The 25,731-nt window shown below is 34.6% G+C and overlaps 1 protein-coding gene across 2 annotated transcripts in view; it reads right to left on the bottom strand.

The window, feature by feature from the left end:
• GLRA3 (glycine receptor alpha 3) overlaps positions 1-25,731 on the bottom strand; it is a 133,597-nt gene that overhangs the window by 45,019 nt on the left and 62,847 nt on the right. For both annotated transcript variants that reach the window (XM_008155249.3, XM_008155250.3), the window contains exon 5: positions 18,224-18,306. In XM_008155249.3, the coding sequence (XP_008153471.1) occupies positions 18,224-18,306 (83 nt within the window). The remainder of the gene's footprint in view (positions 1-18,223; positions 18,307-25,731) is intronic.

Genomic DNA, 25,731 nt, shown 5'->3' with positions numbered 1-25,731 from the left:
AAAAGGGGCTACATGGATAGCATTATCCATGTAAAAGCCAAAAGACACAAATGAGCTGAAAACACCTCAGCATTTATTTCAGAATTTACAGTCCTTTAAAGAATACTACCCAAAGATGATAATCGGATATGTGCACTTGCAGGGGGAGCATTTACATATATATAATAATAAAATCATAATATGCTAATTAGACTGGATGTCCTTCCAGACGACCTTCCAGGTGAAGTCTGGGCTGTGAGGGAAGCCTGGGTCCCGGATGCCAGAGGAAAGTCCATGTCCTGGGTGCCAGACAGAAGCCAGTGCCTGCAGCCAGGGGAAGGAGGGTCTACTCTTGCACAAATTTCGTGCATCAGGCTTCTAGTCACTTTATAAAAACAACTTTTTATTTAGATCAAATGATTTTTTTCTGAAATAATTTCACTTTTTTGATATCAAATTTTCTTGGAAAAGTATATAACAGAAAATGTGCATGCAATTAAGTAAGATTAGTCTCATTCCCTGCTTCAGAGAGAAAGTTGGCTAAATTAATTTTAATTGAGTTTAATTTTTGATTTCAAATCTTTAATCCAACTAGACTTTTGGAATTGCATTTGTTGAAGATAAAATACCCGATGGCCTTATAAATCTCTCTTAAATTCATTTAAAAAATTCAACATTGAAAATAAATGTCACTTATTTGTGATGGAGCTGAATAAAATGTTTGTTGGAACTCATCACTGTGGTACAAACCATGTTTCTTGTAAATTAAAAAAACATTATGGAGCTGCAATAATTTTTGAATTAGTTGTGATACATTTGATTTATTTTATATTCATAAACTCTGTTATATTCTATCAATTGAAGAGAAGCTGAAGCTGTTAAAATTTACAACTTTTTAATGTAAACACAGAGTAACTAAACTATAATTTTTGTGTGTAATAAAGCTGATGTTGAATTAAAATTATATCTCATCATGACACATCATGTTTTCTATATTTACTGCTTGTCATTAGTTAATTTTTTTAAGTTTGACTATTTAAAGAACTATTTGTAAATATATTTACGAATATTCTGATATATTCTGTAATGCTATTGAACTTTTGGTAAATGGGTTCTCTAAATTTTGGTTGCATTGTTCAAAATAGGTTGGAAATATTTAATCAAAATTATTTTATAAATAGAGCACTAAATTTTTAGTTTCTAAAGGTTTTTTAGCAAATAGAATTTATTAAAATGAAGTTTCTAAACAGGAACACATTGAAATTAATCCCTATAGTAGAAAGGGAGAAACAATGAGGTCTTAAATAATGCATTTATATTTTAAATTTAAGAATTGTGCTGTGGAATACATTAGCTTAAGGGAAGATTATATTGATGTATTGCTTGTTTTTAATTAGGTAACTTATATTGAAATGAAATGAAATTAAGATGACATATTTTATAGCATCTAAATTAGCAAAGAATTTAAAAGTATTCATAAATAGAAGCAACTACTTTGATTGAGTAGTGTCCCATAAACATATTTGTTGCTAAACAGTACTCTTATTGAAGACAAAAATAATATCTATAAAAATATATGGGCTGAAATAGATTACCTATTTCAAAAAAAAATTAAACCAGACTTTAGAATTATCAAATATTTTAGCTATCACAACTATATAGATATTTTCTCAATTAAAAAATTTATAGTCTGCACGGTAAGATCAATTGCTGTATGAAAATTTAAAAATATAAACATTAAATAATCATTATTGAAAGAAATTATTGCAACAAAGATACAGACATGCTATGGTCTTGGGTAAAAGGACTCATTATTTTAAAAATGTTATTCTCCCATAATTCATCTAGAATATTAATTCAATTTAAATAAAAATTCTGCCCTAGCCAGTTTTCTCAGTGGTTAGAGCACCAGCCCTCTGACTGAAGGGTACTGGGTTCCATTCTGGTCAAGGCCACATACCTTGGTTGCAGGCTCAATCTCCAGCCCTGGTCAGGGTGCATGAGGTAGGTAACCAATCGATATGTCTCTCTCATATTGATTTTTCTCTCTCTCTCTGTTTCTCCCCCTCCTTTCCACTCTCTCTAAAAATTAATGGAAAAAAATCCTCAGGTAATGTTTAACAAAAATAAAATTAAAAATCCTAATGTAATTTTCAACTGGAAATTAATCTGAAGTATAAAAGTGCATGCACAGCAATGGCAATTTTGAAAAATAAAAAGTCAAGAAGCAAGAAAGGGAGGAATAAATGTTGATGGAAGGAAACTTGCTTGAGGTGGTGAACACATAATACAATATTCAGATGATGTATTATAGAATTGTACATCTAAGACCTACATGATTTTATTAACCAATGTCATCCCAATAAATTCAATAAAAAAGAAAAAAGGTCAAGAAGCAGACCTGCCTAAAAAAGTGTAAGTTATTTATATATGTGTTTAAATAGCTTCAGCTTTGGAGCCTCTGTACCCATTAGGTAAATGGTACAGAACAGAGTCCAGAATCAGATGCATATATGGAAATTCATGGTAAAAAAAGACATTTTAAATCATATGGAAACATTTTTAATAAGTGATAATGGGGAAAATGTCTACTTTCTTAGAAAAAGATTTACACAAAAATGTAGTCTACTTATGTTTAAAATGTAAGCACGACCTGTGCTATAAAATTCCTGTGTTAAATATGTATTTTAGTATTTTGGGTATATGGGAGGCATAATTGATTAAGAAAAAGATTTTATGATATATATTTGTATATTTACAACCCTCTGTAGTATGAAAGGTATAAAGTTAAAGTTTTGAGGACATATACAAAATAACACATATAAATAAAAACAAAAAGATAATCTCATATAAAATCAGAGACAGTTTAAACAGAAAACAGACTGAAGAAACAGTAATGACCACTAAGTATGCAGAACAAAGAAAGCTCAACCTCAGGGAGAAAAAGACACAATGGAATACAATTTTATATTCATCAGATTAGAAAAAAACACACTTTAAATCTGAAGCAAGATGGCCATGCTAATATGTTTTGTACAAAATATTATTTTTTAATTATCTAATTTTTATGTTTGAAATGTCTTTCATATTTATACCACAGAAAGAATATAAAAAAGGGGTCAGGCAGCAAATTTGAAAGTGAATAACAGTGAAAAGGATTTTGAGTTGAGTTTCAGTTTGTTTGGGTTTTTTGTTTGTTTGTTTTTCAGTTTCTAGTGTTTAAATTTTCCAGTACAAACATGTTGATTTTTTTAAGACATCATTCAAATGTATTGTCTGATCTTCTTTAAAAATCAAATGATCTGTAGTCATTTTAAAAATAGCTTAAAAGACTACAAAAGTGAAAAAGAGGTTATTGCTAAGAACTTTATATCATGAGTAGTATACTATAAAATAAATACTCATTCAAAGGAAAATGTGCGCTATGAAATTAAGTTTAAAATGAGTTTTGAGATTTTTTAATATTATAAATTCACATTTAGTTTTAAAAGTGAACTAGAATCATATTTGACCTAATTTATTCAATTGAAAGAGAGAGAGAGAGAGACTGACTAAGATTTCTGGGTTTGACCCAGCTTGCAAATTCTTATGTTCTTCACTAGCAGCTGGAATTTTAAAAAACAAAAAGAAAAAAATGCTCAAACTCGGCACATGCCTGCTGATTATTGCCAGGAAAAATATCACTCAAGTAAATTTTATTGACAAAGAACAACTGCTATGTCAAAATGTATTTAATTAAAACATTTTTATTCATAATTTATACACTTAATTTGAATAAATTTACCATAACCAGGTTGTTACATGTGGTTTCATTTACATTATAGGCCTGCTAAATTATCTTTCTAGTGATTGCACTTTCTCTAAAACTCTCTGGTGTAACTAACCTATACTCATTATTCTGCTAGTACTTTGGACACATTTCTCTTTGAAGACCTAAAACACTTTATTATAGACTGCAGATGTAATCTTTTTCCCTCTTTCTCTCAGACAATGGTGGACATATAATTTGTGACTTAACTGCTTTTTTTCAAATGACAATTACACTGAAAAATTTATTCACATTTCTCAAAACTTCACAAAATTAGCACACATTGAACATACAGTGTTTTAAAGTTCTTATGAGAAATCCCAACTAAAATAAAAAAGATGACCTGATCATGAGCCCTGTTAATGACGATTGGATGGATTTCTGCCCTAGCAGAGGATATAAGAGGGTTTGTCTGAGTGCCTCTTTGGAATAAACTCCAGCTTATGGAAAAACATTGTCTGGCTACCAGAAGGCTGGAGGTTCAGATCTGCTCACATTTATGAAATAATTTATTTTATAGACCTGAACTATAACAAACAAACTCTACAAGCCAACATCAGTTTGGCAATATCTAAAAGTTGTGTAATGTTTTGAGTAGAGAATAGAAAAGCACTATAATAATCTTTTTACTAGCCTCAGGATGTTTTGATGCCTGATCTTTCAGGATAACTAGTCATTTATAAGGACCACAACTATCTAATCCTTGGGAAGAAAGTCCTGAATAATATTAGCAAGAAGACCCACTTCAAATTCTTATTTCCAGAAGATTTGCAGAGTATTATTATCAAATAGCAGAAGTTTTAACATGATTATATAAATACCAGAGAATTAAATTATAAATTTCTCTTCAAGGTGAAATATTATAAAATGTCTTTCACTGCAATACATTCATTAAAATGCAGAAGAGAATACAATAAGTTCAGAGAGAAGACAACTCAGTTTGAATTATTCCTATATTATTTTAGAGAATTAATATTTGTTAAATAATTCAGAAAATTATTTGTTAAATAATATTCAATTGTGTTTTAATTCTAATTATTGGGATATTTTTCTTTGTGATCTAATTCACAGCTTACTTACTAAATGCTAATTATTTCAGGGAAAAGTGAAAACCGAACTTTAGAACAGAGTTATTGCATCCAAAAGATATATCATGGCTAAATTTTTAATAGAAATGACAGAAACAGTGATTATAATAAGGTTGAGGATGAAAATCTAATCACAAATGATCATGTTAACTACCTCCAGAGCTATTTTTACCATTGTCTGTGTGCAGACTATTCACAGATATAGTCCATCAGTTTCAAAATAGCAATGTTGGGAAAATTCATGAAACTACTCGTGACTTAGTAAAAAAAGTCACTATTTCTATAAAATATTGTAATTTCTATTGATGATGTGTTTGTATCATATCTATAATAATAAAAGCATAATATGCTAATTAGACCAGATGTCCTTCCGGAGGAAGCAGGGGCTGCGAGGGAAGCCTGGGTCCTGGGTGCCAGAGGGAAGCTGGTGCCGGCAGCTGGGGGAAGGAAGGCCTACTCTTGCACGAATTTCATGCATCAGGCCTCTAGTTAACATATAAAGGTCATATTTGCAGAAAATCCTCCCATGTATGGGTTCATTATAATCATAATTTTATTTTTAATGTATTATTTTATTGATTTCAAAGAGGGAAAGAGAGATAGAAACATCAATGATGAGAATCATCGATTGGCTGCATCCTGCACACCCTCTGCTGAGGACTGAGCCTGCAACCCGGGCATGTGCCCTTGACTGGAATCGAACCTGGGACCTTTCAGTCTGTAGACCAATGCTTTATCCAATGAGCCAAACAGGCTAGGGCTATTATTTTAAATCAACGGTTCTCTAGCAGGCCTGGATACTGGAAATAATGTAAATCCTCCTTACTACTGCCAGCTACTAACAATTTGATAGTTTTCTTTCTTTTTATCAGATCTGCATCTGGACTTTTCCTCCTACACTGATTCAGACTCGGAGAAATCAACAAATTGCTAGGAACCATCGTCTATAGGTGGGTATGTTGTGAAGAAACAGGTCAAACTTGAGATTTCTGAGATCCTGGTAACTAGGCATTCTATAAATAATGTAGAGACTTTAAAATCTCCTGGAATGTGAGCAGGATACTTACCACACAAGCAAAAGTCCATTCGGAGGAATCTATGACCACAGATGCCCCAGAGGAAAGGGTATAAATTTAGCATCTATGGCCATTGTTCTCACTACTCACAATTCCTGAGTTTTGACCTCAGTATTGTAGTAAAATACTTTTAAAGTCCATCTCACCAATGTATTGATGTAAACTCTTTAATCACGCTCTTATATGCCTTTAAAAAATAGATTATTTTATTCAAACTTTCATTATTAATTTTTTAATTTTCTTTTTTTCTAGTTGTTTACTTTCATCTTGATCTTCATTACAGGAAAATTCATCAATTATTTTTGCTTACTTGTTTGATTTTGTTTTCCTCTTGACCCTTTTTGTAAACACACCATGGTTTATAGATGTTATGTTTTTAATTTTACATGTCAGATTTGTGGTCTTGTATATTTAAAGAATTTCTTGAATCCTGAAGTTAAGGCATCTTTTGCTGTCATCTAAAATGTAGCTCACTTATCTTACAAAAGAGAAAACTGAGTCTCTGAAAAATTAATCTGTCTACATAGTTTCTTAATGAAGAATTTAAAGTTATGGTGCATTTTCCTGAATTAGTTTTCTTAAACAGGAAGCAGCAATGGAGCACATAGTTGAAGGAATTATTGAAATTGGACACTGGGGCCATCTCTGGGAAAGGTGCTACCCAAATTTTGAAAGAGCATTCTCTGGAAACGTCCTTTGAAGTAGGATGCAAATATGAGAGTTGGGGAAACTGGGGTTATTTGGGGAATTAATTAAGGAAGAAAGAAAATGGTGACAGCTCTGAGCAGCAAAGAATAAATGGAAGGATCACAGAAAAAAAAGTCATAATCTTATTACCAAGTATGCTGGAATATTAAGGTAAACCATATAGTCAGCAAGATATTTGAGGAATTCTAATGTTATCCTTACAAATAAGGATTTCAAAATACCATTAATGATAATATATTTAAGTGATTTGTGACTGATTTAAAGAGCAGTTGCTAATTGTTTTCAGGAGTAATCTATCAAGAGGAAAACCTCTAGTGCACGTTGCAGACTTTTCTCAGGCCTGCCCTGCCAGGAGTGTATAAAGGTATGCTGTCCAATTCTCTGAATAATTAATTAGGAAAGATATGGATCATCAAGTTGTAATTATGGACTGAATCTTGCAAGATGATATTTAACTGGGGCAAAGGCAAAATACTTTGCATTTAGTTAAGCAAACCACCTGGGTAAACACGGAATGGGGCACAGAGAACTTAGTTGTAGTACTTAGCCAACTGCAGAAGGGGTCTCCGTCAAGAGTGTTTTGCAGCTGCCTCTAATGTATGAGTAATCTTAGGCTGCAAGTCACAGAATAATTGGCACTGTCACCATGAGGGGATGACCTACACAGCATGTCTTGGTTTAGGCCAATTCGTGGAAAGACATCCAGCCTGGTGGGAATAGGCAGAGGAGAGAACTGGAAGTCTTTTCATATGAAAAAAAAAACACACAAAAAAACGAATGAAATTACTGGGTAGATTTAACTTGCAGAGCTTACTTAAGAATACCAGAGTCACAATTTATAAATATTTGGAAATCATCAGATAGATTTCAAAATGACTGATGCTTGTTCTAATTTTGTGAGCTATTAATTCATAAGAGTTTGCTCCATCCACTTCTTAATTGTGTGACTTTGGGAAAGGCACTTCACCTTTCTATACCTTAATTTGCTGATAATTTTCTGAAATAAGACCTACCTCATTAAGTTGTACTTATGATTAAACCAGGGACTATGTGTGATGGATAGAAAACTATGGTGATATCATCTTTTTATAAGACTTGTAACTATATTATGTTTTTTAGTATATTGTCATATGGTTAGAATATTTCATAATGGGCAAAAATTCAACCTGCAAAGAAGTGGACAGATTGGGAGACAATGATATGGTGTTAAGTAGAATGGAATAGTTAATGTTTAAGTGAGGACTGATTTTATAAGTAACTAGAGGCCCGGTGCACGAAATTCGTGCATGGAGGGGGGTCGTGTCCCTCAGCCCAGCGTGCACCCTCTCCAATCTGGGACCCCTCGAGGGATGTCTGACTGCCCATTTAGGCCCGGATTGGGCCTAAATGGTAAGTTGGACATCGCTCTCACAATCCAGGACTGCTGTGAGACTGATCACCTGCCTGCCTTCCCGATTGCCCCTAACCGCTTCTGCCTGACAGCCTGATCACCCCCTAACCATTCCGCTGCCAGCCTGATTGATGCTTAACTGCTCCCCAGCCAGCCTGTTTGCCCCCAACTTCCCTCCTCTGCTGGCCTGGTCACCCCTAACTGCCCTCCCCTGCAGGGTTGATAGCCTCCAACTGCCCTCCCTTGCAGGCCTGGTCCCTCTAAACTGCCCTCCCTTGCAGGCCTGGTGCCTCCCAACTGCCCTCCCCTGCTGGTCATCTTGCGGTGGCCATCTTGTGTCCACATGGGGGCAGGATCTTCGACCACATGGGGGCAGCTATATTGTGTGTTGCAGTGATGGTCAATCTGCATATTACTCTTTTATTAGATAGGATAGAGGCCTGGTGCGTGGGTGGGGGCTGACTGGTTTGCCCTGAAGGGTGGGGGTTTCCTTGGGGCATGGGGCGGCCTGAGCGAGGGGCCTGTGGTGGTTTGCAGGCTGGCCATGCCCCCTGGTGACCCAAGAGGAGGCCCTGGTATCTGGAATTTATTTACCTTCTACAATTGAAACTCTAGCCTGGAACAAAGCCAAGCCTGCTGCTCGCTCCGTGGTCAGCAGCGATTTCTGTTGGAGTTAATTCACCTTCTATAATTGAAACTTTGTAGCCTTGAGTGGAGGCTTAGGCCGGCAACAGGATGGCTTTTTTTGTTACCACGGAAACCCGAGCCTCCCTCCCTTTCTCGGTGGCTGTAGCCATCTTGGTTGAGTTTATTTGCATATTTGCTCCTGATTGGCTGGTGGGCATGGCTTGGCTGGTGGGTGTGGCTTAGGCATAGCGAAGGTGCGGTCAATTTGCATATTACTCTATTATTAGGTAGGACTAGTGCATTAGTGAATGTTTTTGTTTTGGAAAAACTTACTTTCTAATCAGCATTGTAACTGCAGAGACTTAAGTAGTACATACTCAGAAAACAAGAACTGTCTGTATCTCTGACTATTCAAGCAAAAGGCACAATATTATTTTGAATAACATCTACACTGTATAAATTATGAAAGAGCTTGAATAACTCAGATGATTAGGAAATAGTCATTGCTCAAATCTATCATTCGCCTTAACTAATGTTAGCATAAATTCCAGAGTACCCAGTCAGTTGAGTCACATGTAGTTTTGAAATGAATCTGAAAAATTAAAAGCAAAAATCTCCCATCTCTCTTTATCCAATATGGGGTTTTTATCCAAAGCCCCATCAGAACATATTTTGAAAGGTTTTTAAAATTTTTGTTGGAACTTTTTCTTCAAATTGACCCTTAAAAACATTTTTTCTATAATTTTGGGAATTTAGACTGTTCTTTGTTAAAAAAGTTCTTTCTACACCAAATTGTTTTCTTATATTTGTTTTTCCGACCTGAATAATTAAATTTTCTTTAACTTTCTCACATGGCTGATGTTTTTCTTTTTTGTTACCTACTTTCCTCTTTAGATATGAAATACATAATTAGACCCTTTATGAATATAGTGATAATTTATGTATATCCTCTGTCATATTTGTCTTTTAATAAACAACAAAGCTTTATTATGACTCTAAAAATTATTATGCAATATTCTTCCATGATTAAAAATATCCTCTGTTTCTTTTTATTGTCTGGAGGAAAACTTGCTCATCTAAGCTGACACACAAAAAAAGACTGAAAATAAATCTTTAGGGTTTTTTTTCTTTCCTCTATTCCTGCACATTGACTTGCACTGTATAGTCTAAATAATAATATAGCTGTTTCCTTCCCCCATAGATTAGCTATTTATGAAGCAACCAAACAAGGTGCATTTATAAACAAAACTGTAATGTTAATAAAAATTTGTCTTTTGAAAATATAACCTTCTGTTTTATTTCAATCATCCAATTTTAAAATTTCATGCCATGGATCCTGAACCTGAGTAAACTAATAACAATCTACTCCAGAGGAAGAAGATTACTGATCACTTTAATATTTAATTTACCTTCTCTAGACACATCACTCAATTTTACATCTTATCAGTAACAATTGCACATGAAAATTACAGTGTTTTTTTAAAATTAAATAAAGCACTTTATGAAAAGCATGACTTCAGTGCAGAATTCCCTCTGTAGCATATGAGTTAATACTTTTACTGATATTTTATTAGGTGATATGAATTTTGAGGATGCAAGTTGTCATGGTAATTGGCCTGTGCATTTTCTGGCTGCACTTGAGAGTAAAAAAAAATAAATATTAGAAGGAAAGAAAAATAAATGAAACTAAGAATTTCTGTACACCCAAAAGCAAGCATTCACTGTATTTATTCCAGAATTCTTTTGCGAGGTTGAATGAAGAATGTTCTAGACCAGAGAAAGAAATGGTACATTGAACCTCTAACTTTTATAAAAGTGGTCAGGTAAAACTTTGCTGAGATTTGAGGATAAAGCACACTGTGGATCAGGCCTTTAGATTTGTTAAAGGAAATGTCTGAAACTGGGACATACAAATGGAGCCACTTTCCTTCTATTGTCTTAGTGCAGTGGTTGGCAAACTGCGGCTCGTGAGCCACATGCGGCTCTTTGGCACCTTGAGTGTGGCTCTTCCACAAAATACCACGTGCGGGCGCGCACGTACAGTGTGATTGAAACTTCGTGGCCCATGCGCAGAAGTCGGTTTTCGGCTCTCAAAAGAAATTCCAATCTTTGTACTGTTGATATTTGGCTCTGTTGACTAATGAGTTTGCCGACCACTGTCTTAGTGGAATTCTCTGTGATGAGATTTAGCTTTCTAGTTTAATCTAAGCTTCAGTTTTAGTGTGATTATTTCATTTTTATTTTAAGTTGCAGCAGAATAAGTCATTATGCTAAGCACCATTTGAATTGAAGTTAATAAAATTTTACTTATACTTAAGTATTGAAAAAAAAAGCAAATTAGTTTCCTAATTTTTTTTTTTTTTTATATTCAGTGCAAGTGCTCTATGACTCTGCCTTCCATAGGAAACTCGATTATTCATATCATAAGGAGCATCTGATTGTCTTTCTCTGTTTTACTCTTTCTTTCTGTTCCTCAGTTTTGCTTAAACTCAGTGATGCTCTCTTTTTGGTCTTCAAACACTATCTTCAGAAATTTCATGTTTCCAAGCAATATTTTTAACTTTATCTCTCTATAGTTACACAACTATTCTTAATTCAAGCTCTATTCCAAGACACCCATAATCTAAAATAAATTTCTAGTTAAATGTGTATTTGCACAAGAAACATGGCATTTTTAAGCAGATATCAGCTTCTGCACTCCTTTTTCCATGATCACCTGTTCTCTTCTAATTCACGTAAATGAAACAACATTCAAACCCCATGATTGAGAGAAATCTTGGCAGACTCATCTCTGTTTTTTAAATTTTAATTGATTTTAGAGAGAGAGAGAGAAACATCAATTTGTCATTCCACTTATTTATGCATTCATTGGTTGACTCTTATATGTGCCCTCACGGAGAATTGAACCTGCAAACTTCGTGTATAGGGATGATGCTTTAACACCAACTGAGCCAGGGAAGGGAGCTTCACCTTTATGCTTCATTCTTATGCAAATCATTGAGAAAGTCTTCCAAATTTCTCTTTTTTCCCCCATTATTGTCTCAGCTCTTTGAATATTTTATTACTTTATGATGAATTTAGCTATCTGGATAGATTTCTTCTCATGCTCTTAATTAAGATTTTTGCCTTAGGATTTTTCTTCATTCTAGATCAGTGGATAAGACTGGGAGAGAAAGTTGCTCAAATTTTTCTTTTATTGTTTTTAATCTAACATATTTGCTACATTTCTAACATTTTTTCATTTTGTATTTTTTTATATGCAACCTAATATTTTTCTCCTTAAAGAGTTTCTCCCAAGGCGTGTCTAGCTTCTCAGACTTTTCTAAGTACCAGCTTTGTGTTTTTATGTGATTCTTTGAATGTTCTGTTTTTCCTTTTTGGTCTTCTTGAATGGAATGCCTAGCTCAATGGTTTTTTAGGACAAAAAACAGCTTTGGTTGTATCTCAAAATTTTTGATACTTAGTGCTTTGTCATTTAGTACCAAGTTTCTGTGTTGTTGTTTTTTTACTTCTTCTTTAAACAGCCTGGTGTTAATAGTTTCCAGGCACATTACTGTATAGTAATGTATAATAATTCATGTTAATATCTAGAAATTTATAGTAATTTTATATTGTTATTGATTACATTGCATTTTAGTCAGAGATCACATTCCATCATGTGTTGATTCTTAGGAATTTATTGAAGCATCTTTTATGGCTTACTACATAATCTTTGTAAATGCTCTTATTTGCTAAAAACAAATGAAACTGATTCTATCTGCAAATTAATGAATTATTCTGTTCAAATATTTGTACCTGTACTTTGAAGTTATTGACTTATCTATTTTTAAATTGTAGTTCTGGCTGCTTTATATATTTAGAAGAAAATGGAAGACATTTTCATAATCATTATACCTTATTTATGTATTGTTTCTTTACCAGCATATAACCCAAGTGTTTCTCTTATGATTTTTCCCTATAATTTATTTTTTCTAATACAGAAATTATTATCTTGAGTTTTTTAAAAACATATTTCTGTAATGTGCATTTTTTTTTATATCCCCCAAGTTTCTTTGCATGGTATTTTTAAAAAGTGTTTAGTTGACAACATATTGTAGAATTTTACTATTTGTTAATATCTAGCTTGAGAATCTATTTTGATGCATAGATTTTACCTTTGCATCAATTTTAATTATGATAATATTGAGAGCTATTTTTGCTCTCTTCCCATGCTTTATGTATACTATATTTTTATTTATTTTATTTTTCTTCTTTCTCACATTACATTTGATGAATCAGTATTTTTTTTTTTTAGCTCTGGTTTGAAAGTTATTTATTCTACTTTTATATTTTGATGTTACCCTTAGCTCACACTTTTGTTGTTGTTGTTTACTCATCAATTTCTGCCATAGAATTCTTCCTCTGATCCCCCCCGCATGCCTCTTCTCAGTGACTTTCTTTTTCCTACACTAAGAATTAGTATCATCCAGGTTTTAAATCCAAGTCATGAATGTACACTATTAGGGCTGTAGAGTTAGTGCTAGTTTAGACAAAATAATTCTCTAAGTAAATTGCTACTTTTATTCACTCTTAGTATTGTTCTTCTTTGTCACTTTCTCCTTTGTGCTAACAGTACATACAGTATTAACATATACTTATCATCTTTAATGGAATTATTATATTGAATAAATAATTCCTCAACTAGTTCTTGAAGTCCTTCAAAACAGGGACTTTGGGGTTTTATTTATTGTTATAGCACCCAAAATATTATGTGAAATATATTAGGTACTTGATAGATATTTTTCAATTGATGCTTAAATGAATGAACATCAAACAGTCCTGGCCACTAATATACACTTACTGAATATTTATTGAATTAAAGAAAGTTGTATCATCACAAGCTACTAAAACCTTTGCCTTTAAATTATTTTTCTTTTTTTTTTCCTTCTTTCCCAGGCCTCTCAAACATTTTTGTTTTCTTTTTTCCCCTTTTACAATCAGAATTCATTCAGCTGTAAACGCTATGTTCCTTACAGCTCTTCTTCCCAGTAGACTAAACTCTTTTAAATATTTTCATTTGTGATTTTAAGCCATTATTTAAAAAAAAGATGTGGATATTTGCTATGAGTTTAAGAAAACACCTTGAAGACTCTGACCTCAGTAACTTCCACTTTGACAGGATTTTAATGTCCACTAAAGAGGTTAAACACTATCTCTATTTTGAGCCAAATTAATTTCTAATAAAAAAGCAGGAAGTGCTAATGACTGAAATATGAAAGGGACACTGGAGGCAATCTACTCATTCCTGATAAAGGAATTAAGAAGCAAGGGGGAAGGGGGCAAGAGGCTGTTTTCCCTAGTTGAGTTTTTGATTAATTTGGAAGTGTTCTGGGAAAGGAGAAACAATGAAAGGTCATGTTATGTCAACACTGTGTCCTGCAAATTAGCCCTTTCCTTACTCTAAAAAAAAAAAGTCCAGAGACCCAGCTATTTCTCAGGTGCTGTTTTCTCTCTCATTTTTCTTTAATAGCTAACTTTCACAAATAACAGATTTTACTCACTGCTCTCACTTTCTCATCATGCACTTTTTTAATTTTTTGAAATCCAGATTTGACCCTAATCATTTGAATCACATTTGTCTCTGTCATCATAACGGGGACTTTTTTCTTTTTTTAATTTTATTTTTCATTTACATTTGACATCCAATATTATGTCAGTTTCAGGTGGACAACATAGTAGTTAGACATTTATATTACTTATGAAGTGATACTCCAATGAATCTAGTATACAACATTATTGACTATATTCCCTATGTTGTCCTCTTTTCAATCACCTTTTAAAAAACATTTCACAGCATTTGATACTGGTAAACAGATCTCCACATTCTCATCTCTTTTGAGATGAAATGCTATTGATTTGAATTTGCCATCTACGATGACCCTTTAGCTGAAATTCCTTCCAACACCCTCTAAATATAGACATTTCTTATGGATCTGTTCTTGATGTGTCTGTTTTCCTCTCTATATTTTATCCTTCAGAAATTTCATCTTTTTATTTGAATCACTTTCCATATGGCTTCGAATAGTGTATCCCCAGTTCTAAATCATCCCTTTGGCTTTATAGCTAAATTTCCCAAACCCTCAGATATATTAAGATTTAGAGTTATCAATATTCTCTTCAGCATTTACTTCTTCATCCTACGTTTTCTTTCTTTGTCAATAGTTCCAATATGATTCTACTTATATAAGTGCTTTAGCACTGACTCATCGGGGTCCAGAGCCTTTACATCGACTTTGTATGGGAGTGAATGAAGGGTGGCAAAATATGCCACCCAAAAATATGCCACACTAGCATAAGGAGTATTTGAGATAAAGGCACTTGAGAAATAGCAGGTGCAAGGAGGGCATTCTAATCTTCCCCTTTCTTCCTGAGAATAGGAGCTAAAAACTACCAGGTGAAAGATGTGCTCTTTGGACCAAGAAAAAAGAAACATTCTTCAACAGGAATCAAAGTCAATAGAACTGTGTGCATACATACCTTGTTAAAATAACTCTTATCTTCCATTAGTCTCCCACACAGTTTAGTTACTTTTCCACAATTGCCTCTCTTTGTTCAACCTAGTATGAAAGCATTTAGGTTTTGCCACTTCTTTGAGTCTTTATTTCTTTATGAGGGATCCCATGTTACATAAAACGTATCTATACTAAAAAAAGGGTAATATGCTAATTAGACTGGGAGATATTCCAGGAGACCTTCCGTATGTCCTTATGGACAAAGCCATGGTGGCAGGGCAGAAAGGGGAATTAGGGGTGATCAGGCCAGGAGGGGAGGGCAGTTTGGGGTGATCAAGCCAGTAGGGGGCGTCATTTGGGGGCAAGCAGACTGGCAGTGTTGGGGGGAAGTTAGGGGTGAGCAGGACGGTGGCAGGGACCAGTTGGGGGTGAGCAGGCTGGCAGATGGGGCAGTTGGGGGCGAGCAGGCCGGCAGGCAGAGTGGTTAGGGGAGATCAAGCAGGCAGGCAGGTGAGTGGTTAGGAGCCAGCGGTCCCGGATTGTGAGAGGGATCAAGTCTAAATTGGCAGTCGGACATCCCCCAAGAGGTCCCAGATTGGAGAGGGTGCAGGCTGGGCTGAGGGACAACCCCCGCCCCCTGTGCACGAATTTTGTGCACCAGGCCACTAGTGGTAAATAAATGTGTATCTTTTTCTCCTGTTAGTCTATCTTATCTGTTTAATTTTCAGGCTCAGCCAAAAATGTTTAAGAGGGTAAAGATAAAATTTTGCCTCCCCTACAGTATCAACCTCTAATGTTTCTACCTTCTACATCATTCTGCTTTGACCCTATTTTTATTATTTTTGGTTGAAGTATTATGAAACTTTTTACTTTTTAAAAATTTTTTAATTACAGTTTACATTCAATATTATTTCATAGTAGTTTCAGGTATATAACATAATGGTTAGAAATTCATATACTTTATAAAATATTCCTCCTGATATTTCCAGTACCCACCTGGCATTGTACATAGTTATTATAATACTAGAGGCCTGGTGCACAAAATTTGTGCACAGGGGGTGTGTGTCCCTCAGCCCAGCCTGCACCCTCTCTAATCTGGGACCCCTCGAGGGATGTCTGACTGCCCGTTTAGGCCTGATCTGACTAGGAATGCACATTGGTACAGCCACTATGAAAAACAGTATGGAATTTCCTAAAAATTTAAAAATAAAACTGCCATATGACATTTTTGTAAGTAACCTTAGTTCATTTGGCTGAAAGAATCTTTAAGAGCATAATATTGATCAAATAATGTTCTTGCTCCTAAATCTTGGCCTGCTCCTCACTGCCTATTGGGTAACATCCAGCATCTCTGGTTTAGTAATTAGGTCATCAGTTTGCCTTAGACTATTTTGCATGTGATTTTTATCTCAATCTCTTCCCATACACCTAATTTTGCAACCAGGATACAGAATCAGCCTATCCTCAAAATTCCTTTATAATATAGATTTTAAAAAATCTACATTGCTAGAAATCTTTTGTTGCTCCTTGCCATTTTTATTGCTAAGTAGCTCCCCCAACTAAAACTTGATTATTTTATTTTAATATAATATAGTACTTTATCCATGAGTATGCTTAATATTTAAGAACTACTTATAAAGTTAATGCATTCAAATTTAACAAGAAAGGTATTATTATCAGAGAAATAGCTATTTTCACTTCCTTACGTTAAGAGAACCCAACAGCATGGATGGACCTGGAGAGCATTATGCTAAGTGAAATAAGCCTATCCGAGAAAGATAAATATCACATGATCTCACTTATTTGTGGAATCTAATGAACAAAATGAATTGACCAACAAAATAAGACCCAAAGCATGGAGGCATGGAACAGACAGACATACCTCAATGTGGGGGTGGGGGGACAAGGAGAGATAAACCAAAGAACTTATATATTTATATGCATAGCCCATGGACATGGACAATAGGGTAGTGAAGACCTGGTAGGGTGGCTGGGTATGGGCTGGGTGGAAGGGAGTAAAGGGGGAGAAAGAGGGAGACATCTGTAATACTGTCAACAATAAATGTATATATTTAAAAAAGAGAGAGAACCCAATGTAGAGGGTGACCTCATTCCCCCATGAAGTAGGCACGCCATCTAGTGACAGCTCCACCACACTACAAAACTTGCCTCTGAGGCCTGCAAACCCGAAGATCCACCTTTACATTTTCCTCAAGGAATAGATCAAAATGAAACTTTAAAAAAAGATATAATATAGTACCATAAGAAAAAGTATTGAATAATATTTTTGTATGGCATTAAAATTAAACATGCATACCAAGTAATTTAGGGTTGACTATATATAGATAAGTTCAGAGAAACAGAAGGACTTGAAGTTTTTATGTGTTGACATTAATCAGTGATGTGTTTGGATCCACTCTGAAAGAAGAAATTTTTTTAAAAAAATGTCTGTTAGCTTGGCTGAATCTCGGATAAAGTGTGAAAATTTTCTTTTTCCCCAAGATGACATATATAACAAACCCTGCAGAGTATACTCTGAATAAATGTTAGCTGAGGAACAGCATAATGGTTCAGAGTAGCACAGACTTTGGAGCCAGGTGGTTTTTTGTGACAACCTTCATGAACTGCAGCACAAACCTCAATTGCTCAGAATGTCCATTTCACATCTGGAAACATGGCAATAACAATATCTTCATGGTATGAGAAATAATATATGCAAACTATTTGGTCTACAGCAGGTAGTCAGCAAAAATGTGATCATTTGGTTTTAATGATTATTACCCTTTTACCTTTGATAATTTGTATAGAGACATAAAACTGCTTTTCAAGCTTAAAAACTATTATTCCTAGGTCCCCAATTTCTTTCCTTATCATAGCATAGAGTGCACGTGTTGATAGGCATTATGACTCAATACCTGGTGAGAGATACCATGCTTATTTAGTAAATATCTGACAACAACAATTACAAAATAAATTATCTATAGAATACATTAAAAACCTTTTATATTGACTATATGTTTTAAAGTATTCAGAAAAAGTAAGTTGTTTGTACTTACAACTCTCCAGTTGCATTATGCACGTTTGCACATCCATCGGAAAATTCTTGAGATCCATTGGACAGGAAAGTGTTAATGTCAATCTGAAGAAATTCAAAGCAATTATTCTTAAAAGAAAATTATGACACCCTATGAATGTTATATTGTTCAAGGGTACAATTGGAAAGCAAAATTGCTGTCGGTAGTGACTAATGTTTAGTCAAATAAAATTTGTTCCAAGTTGGCTGTTATTTATATTGAAACAGCTATACCTTTACACTGAGTGGCCAGATTATTATGATCTCTGAACACATAGTAATCTGGACACTCTATATATATATTAGAGGCCCAGTGAATGAATTTGTGCATGGGTGGGGTCCAGCCAGCCTGGCCAGGGGGAGGGGCCATAGGCGGTTGGCCAGCCTGCCTGCTGGTCAAACTCCTGGTCGAGGAGACAATTTGCATATTATCCTTTTATTATATAGGATATACACTGAGTGGCCAGATTATTTTGCGTTCAGAGATCATAATAATATGGCCACTCAGTGTATATATAAATCTGATTTGGGGGGGGGGGGAAGAAGAGCTGTATATTTAAACATCCAATCACATATATTTATCTATCTTTTTTCCCCTTTAGAGATGGCTATAGACGTCTGAAAGAAGTCTTTATTTCCAGAAGAGACCTTCAAAAAAGAAATTTGAGAGTGAGATCGATAAAATGAATACCAAATGCCAAAAAACAACACTTCGCCCAAATCACATGGAGCATATTTGAGGAGGCAAGTATATCCTGGGAATTGGAGTTCTAAATGTGGTAAGTTGGAGTGCAGAGAAGCAATCCTGTGTGACAACTCCCTGTCATTTTGTAACTGCATTAAAGAAGTTGTCACGAATATCCAGCAGTATTCAGCAGTGGAATAAACTCTGAATCTACTCCCTAGAATTGTCAAGTCCTACCTTGAACTAACAATTCTAGGTGATAAAATGGGGTTTCCCACTGTGGGACTAGGGCCTGTCACCAGGTCTTATCAGGGTCAAGTAACAGCCCTCTAGAATCTGTGTGACATCTTTCTATGTTCACCAAACAACTTCTCATTTGGCTTCATGCCAAGTGACTTGGATGGTGTACACCAGCACTTTCCTCTTCCAGAAAGTATTTGAATGTTGGCTTTCCAAACCATTCGTCACTCTCGAATTTATTTATTTTTTTTATTGGAAAAGTTTATTACCAAGATATCTTCAGGGATTACCAAGACTTTGTAGTTCCTGGACCTGAGAAAAATACACCCAGATCTAATCAAACCAAAGTTTATTCAAAGCAAGTTCTTTTCTGAGAACTCTCTGGCCAGCCCCTCTCATTGCAAGTGTTCCCAGTGAAATTCGGTATATTGATGAGTGCCCAGGGCGGAGTTGTTTACTTAAACTTTATGACCATAGGCAGATTACTTCACCCTATAATGGTTCCGTTTTCACCTCTCTAACATGAAGAAATGACAGTATCTGTTCTGGAGAGGTGTATAAATATGTTAGTAATACATGTAAAGCGCTTAGATAAGGAAACACTCAATAAATATTAGTAGCAAACACTCAATAAATATTAGTAACTAAGGGTTACTAGTACATTCTACCAGTCTCAGCCTTCCCTATCTTCCCCTCCCCCAAATTATATAGGATGGGCACAAAATGACTGGATTAAATCACATATAAAAATGTAAGCTTTTGCAAAAGTAATTACCAGCTCTAGTAAATGGAACCACATTCTCCAAAATGGCATTACGATACAGACCATGCATTAAAGTTGCAATGATGTATGTTCTACAGTGAATACTCTCCGTGAGATCCAATGAACATAGTCTGAGAGACATAAATGAACGGACATGTGACGGTGCTAAATGTTTAAGATTCCCGGGAGGGTCATTTGACAGTTCACTCAAGTCAGAGTCCATAACACACGAACCTACTTCATAGAGTTCACAATTCAAAAGCAATTTTCTCCTGGCTCAGCTAGGTTGAGTGAGTCTGTAAGCATGATTTTGTAGATTTGCAAAGTTCTCCTTTAAAAAGGCAATTGTAAAATCAGTTGGACACGATGTTCTCTGTCTTGAGAAAGGGTTTATTAGAGGTGTGTGCACAAGTACGTTTTGAGTGTATGCACATTAATTTTCCAGACATCCAAGGCCCACTGGCCAGCCAGCTCCAAATTTTGGCTTGCAGAATGAACTCTTTGACCTTTTGTACGGAAGTAAATAGCATTCTGAGAACCTTTTCCAGGCTCTCACCATGCGTGTGATGTCAAATTCATATCCTGGCTATTTTTCTGGCATAAAATGAGAGACATTACATAATTCTTTTTTTTTTAAAGTGCTTGAAAGGAATTATTTGGGAAAGAAAAACACTAGAACTCGTCATAAATCACATCCTGAAAAACACTTATTTATTGACACTTGTTTTGTTTAAGACAGGACACAATTGCTTCTTTAACAGCATATGAATGAAAAAATATGTGTCAATGTGGTGGGTGTGATATTGAATTTCTTCATCAAAACATTACAAGTAAATTGTGATTTGTCCTGACCACATCAAAAGAAAATGAAATCAAAAGGTAATTAATCACATTCTACTGTTTTGGAAATGAGAATCTTTGTGGTGAGAGAGGACACTGAGTTCTCCTTCTGGGACAAGACACATAAACAGGATATGGCATTTTTAATTTTGTCCTAAGAAGTCTTGGCTTAGTGAAGTAGTAATGTTAAAAAGGATGACTATAATCTGTGACAATTGACCTCATTAAAATTGACGTTACCCATTTTTTTGAGCAAGCATTGCCCTAGAGTATGCTGTCTATCTCAACCATTAATTGAAGTATTAAAAAAAATGCTTTATCACTCCATTTTATGCTCTTTATGAACATAAGAAGTATTTTTATGAGTTTCTAATATTTCTAAATTTAGTGTTATAAGGACAATGGCAAGAATCCATATAGGGCTAATTTGAGGATTCTGGAAAACATCAGAATTTAAGCCTTTTTTTTTTTTTGGTTTTGTGGTTTAGTTTTTTTTGTGTTCAGTTTAGTTTTTTGTTCTCTTTTTAAAAATATAAAATTAACAACTCAATGCCTATTATATACCAGGTAGTATGCTGGGTGCTTTACATATATTATTTCAGGCACACAAACTAATCTATAGTGACAAAAAGCAAATCTGTGGTGCCTCTGAGATGGGGGAGTAGGACAGGGTTTGAGGGGCAGGGATTATAAGGGTTGTGAACAAACTTTTGAGAGTGATACATATATCCACTATCTTGATTGTGCTGATGATTTCATGAAAGTATAATACACATGTTGAAACTTATCAAATTGTACACTTTAAATATTTGTAGTTTGCTACAATTCAATAAAGCTGGATTTTAATTAAAAACAAAATAATTTTTTTTCAAGTAAAGAGACTTGCTCCAAGTCACAGCTAGTAAATTGTAGAGGCTTGATTTGGGTTGGGAGACATCTTGCTAGGTGTACCAAGACCACAAGGCTTTGACTATTCCTTTACCTTTGTCATTTCTTAGGGTTGTTGATGCAGCTGCTAATTTTGAGGGATGTGATAATGTTGTTCCCCAGAAGAAAGAGAAGGCTGACTTGTATTTTGCTATAAAAGCCCCAAACTCCATGTTTCATAGCTGTGACTCAGATCCTTGGTGTGTGTTATATTCATCTGTGGTTCCAATGAGACTTGAGAACAAGGGACAAGTAAGACAAATATGGGGGTGCTTGTGTTGCTTTCTGGCAGTGAGTAATAAATTCCTTTGTCTCCAACCCAGGAATTTTGTGTCCTCAGTCAGCACCCACTAATCGTATATTGGACTTGAATTGATGTTGTGCTTTTCAAGTCATTTCTCTGGTTTCTATTTCTTGGTATCTTGCTTCTACGTCTTGGGAGACTTCTTTACTTCATCATTCCAAGTATTCTATTTCCCCCCACACACGCACTTTGGCTTACTATTTGTTCTTATTATGCTCTGAATGACTCATTTTCCTTTCCTAGAAGTATCTTATTTCATGTATCCAGTTGTCTCATCTGTCCAGAGGATTTTTTTTTATGGTCTCTTCTGCTCCCTGCACTTCCCCTTAAATCATTCATCTCCTTCTGTTTCTTTAATTTTCCTCTTTTATCTTTATCTTCTTTGCATGTTTCTTCTGACATCTTTTTTTTTTTTTATTCTTGACAATATTATAAGATGTCCTCAAATGTCTGTTTATATATAAGAACAAAGCACTAAAAACTATTTGGAGCTCAATTAGTAATGGATGGTTCATTGAGTAATAAATAGTCTTATCTGTAAGATGATTACATGACCACCATTTTTCATTGGAGGTTCCTCAAATGTCAATATCTGTATTTTTTTCTGTTGGGCAAGTTAATTTCTCCAGAGGTGTATTCTTCTGACTACTGCTCAGTAAAAGTTTTGATCTGGTTTTCAGCATTTTAGGGAGGACAAGGGTATCACCATTTAGTGTATCCCTTGCAATCCTTATTTTCTTGGTAAGATGCTAATGACAGACCCAGCTGTGCCTGAAGTCCCTACGGGTGAAGTTCTTGGCACAAGCTCTCTGAGGTTTTCTGTCTAAAAGAAAGCTCTCTGAGGTTTTCTGCTCTGGTCAGAAGGCAAAAAGGCAGCCCCTCATCTAAAGGATATACTAGTAGATGTGGAAAATTAGGAATACAAAGCTCGCTGATGTTACTACAAAGTTTAAGTTGACTCTTTTTCTGTGATCTCTTGTCTAGTACCTACTTTCTGAAGTCCTCGCTGCCTCAAATTTCTAAAAGTTTGAGGGTAATATTTCTTCCTTTTGAATTCTCTCACTTTGGCTTAGATTTCAGCTATCTCTTCTATTAAGTCAGTTTTCCCGAGTGCCTTCACTTTCAAGCTTCCTAAAATATGTTGTCATCATTCATCTGTCACAGTCTTCTTTTCCATTCCTTTCACCCTCCTGTGTGTCAATGCCATTTTATTCCTTATTTAGTTTATTTCTTTGTTTTAGTGGGTTGAAGGAGAAAGTACAGATAAATGGATAAGTTAAATAGGTCAGGTTTGCCAGGACATTCTGCTTCTTTCTTAAAACAAGTAGGAAAGCCAGATCTCTCATGAAACATCACAGATGCTCCATTTGTAAATTGAATGAGATTTTTTTTTCTAGCACAACTTTTGTTAACAAAGAAACTGTTTGCCAATTGAAGATTTCAAAGTACTGTGAGATTTCCAAAAACAACTCATAGAAAAACAAATTTAGTCTTTGATCATGTGAGCCAGGATATAGCAAACAAAAACTGGGAGCTGGGAGACATCATCCTGTTTCATCTGAATTCATATTGAAAAGACATAAATGCAATTCTGAATTATTCCATAATTTTCCTCAAAATATTAGAAGAAATGTGAGCAAGTCATAATGTATGGCATCATTTTCCAATTCCAATAAGATGGTAAAAAACTAAATATCCATAATCATATAGCACACACACACACACACACACACACACACACACATGATATTTCAATTCTATTGATGAAAATATTCTAGATATCATGATTGCAAAATGATTATTTCATGCCATCTGGTGATGTATTCTTGCAGCCACCTTTATTCCTACCCAAATTCAATCATTTATTTCCATAGTTGGTTATTTTCTACCAGTTGTTGGGCATCCTTCTGAACTCTTGCATGGATTTACATAGATGTGTATTTTTATATACACGGTTATGCTTACATATATAGAGTGTTTTAAGTACAAATAATCATAAAACATTTCTCTTGAATTTAAATATATTTTGGAGGCCTTCTCTTATGAATAACTTTAGATCTATCTCATGCAGAATGTTTCATGATATGGGACTATCATTGTGTTCTACTTTATTCTTATTAGTGAATATTTAGGGGACCTTTTTGCTGTTGCCATTTCTGTGGTGAAGTGGGCATCTTTGTAAATGTATCTTATGTGTACATAAACACATAAGTAATGTAAATTCCTAGAAGTAAAATAGCTGAGTTGAAGAATAAATGAATTTTATATTTTTATATATCATAAAAAACTTATTTCCAAAGAGTTAATGTCAAGTCATATGCCCACAAAAAAGGGTATTAGACAACACTAAATATTACCTGTCTTGTTAATTTATGCCCATACATTTATTTTTTAAAGTTTTCTTATCTTTTGCTTTTCATTCCCCCCTACATCAATGTTATAATTCTTGCTTCAACTGTCAAATATGAAGAAAACTCAAGATGAGAAGAAACATCTATTATTGTATTTACTTATATTTTTGCTTAGTTTCCTTTCTACCTTCTATGTTCCAATGTTCCTTCTTTTTCTTTTTTCTTTTTATTCTCATTGCCATTTATTCTCTCTATACCATCCCCCCAATGGACAGTTTAGAGAGAATAAATGGCATTTTATTGTTTCCTTTCTGTTTGAAATACTTCTGTAGCTACACTTTTAAGATAGGTCTACATGTGACAAATTCTCTTAGTATTCTTTTATTTAAAAATATGATTTCCCCTTCATCCTTTTTTTAAAAATATATTTTATTGATTTCTTACAGAGAGGAAGGGAGAGGGATAGAGAGTTAGAAACATCAATCAACTGCCTTCTGCACACCCCCCACTGGGGATGTGCCCGCAACCAAGGTACATGCCCTTGACCAGAATCGAACCTGGGACCTTTCAGTCTGCAGACCAACACTCTATCCACTGAGCCAAACCGGTTTCAGCTGACTTCCCCTTCATTCTTGATGGATATTTTCAGTGAGTACAGGATCCTAGGATGACAGTTCTTTTCTTTAGCACTTAAAAAAATGTGTCAATCCTTTCTGGTCTCCATGATTTCTGATGAAAAAGTCTAATAGTTTTTTCTCCATAGGTAAAGTATTGTTACTCTCCAAATGCTTTCAAAATTTTTGTTTAGTTTTCAAAAGTTTGTCTGTAATGTGACTTGGTATAAATATCTTTGGGAGTCATTCAATACCTGGGATCTGGAGGTTTAAGCCTTTTATAGAATTTACAAATATTTCAGCCCTTAATTCCTCTAATATATTTTTTAGCTTTATACCCTATTCTTCCTCTCTATCTGAGACTCTGATGACATGAATGTTAGGATTTTTATTATACTCCATGCATTATAATAATGTTGTTTCCTCAGGTTCCAAGTCCTTACTTTTCTTATGGCTACTATTGGGAGTCTTTTTAAGTTTGTTATATATATTGTGTGTAGGGTTCTTAGTTATATTTAACAGAAGGAATAGAGACCATATGTCTGTTCCATCTTCCCACTATCTTTTGATTCTTATACTTTTAATAGTAATTTTCCAAAACGGTTCAAAATTCTCTTGCTTACACCTGGGATTCGCCATTAAGTCATTTATTCATTTGGGAGCATAGGGATAAATTACTGATGAAGTCTGAAATCTTCCTTTATATCTTATGTAGCAATGAATTATTCAGGATTATGTTAACACATATTAGACAGTTTTCAGCAATG

Source organism: Eptesicus fuscus, chromosome 6 (genome assembly GCF_027574615.1).
Source record: "Eptesicus fuscus isolate TK198812 chromosome 6, DD_ASM_mEF_20220401, whole genome shotgun sequence".
In the NCBI taxonomy this organism is placed as follows: Eukaryota; Metazoa; Chordata; class Mammalia; order Chiroptera; family Vespertilionidae; genus Eptesicus; species Eptesicus fuscus.
The sequence above is the reverse complement of the archived record's forward strand: the minus strand, read 5'-3'. Positions and strand labels throughout refer to the sequence as shown.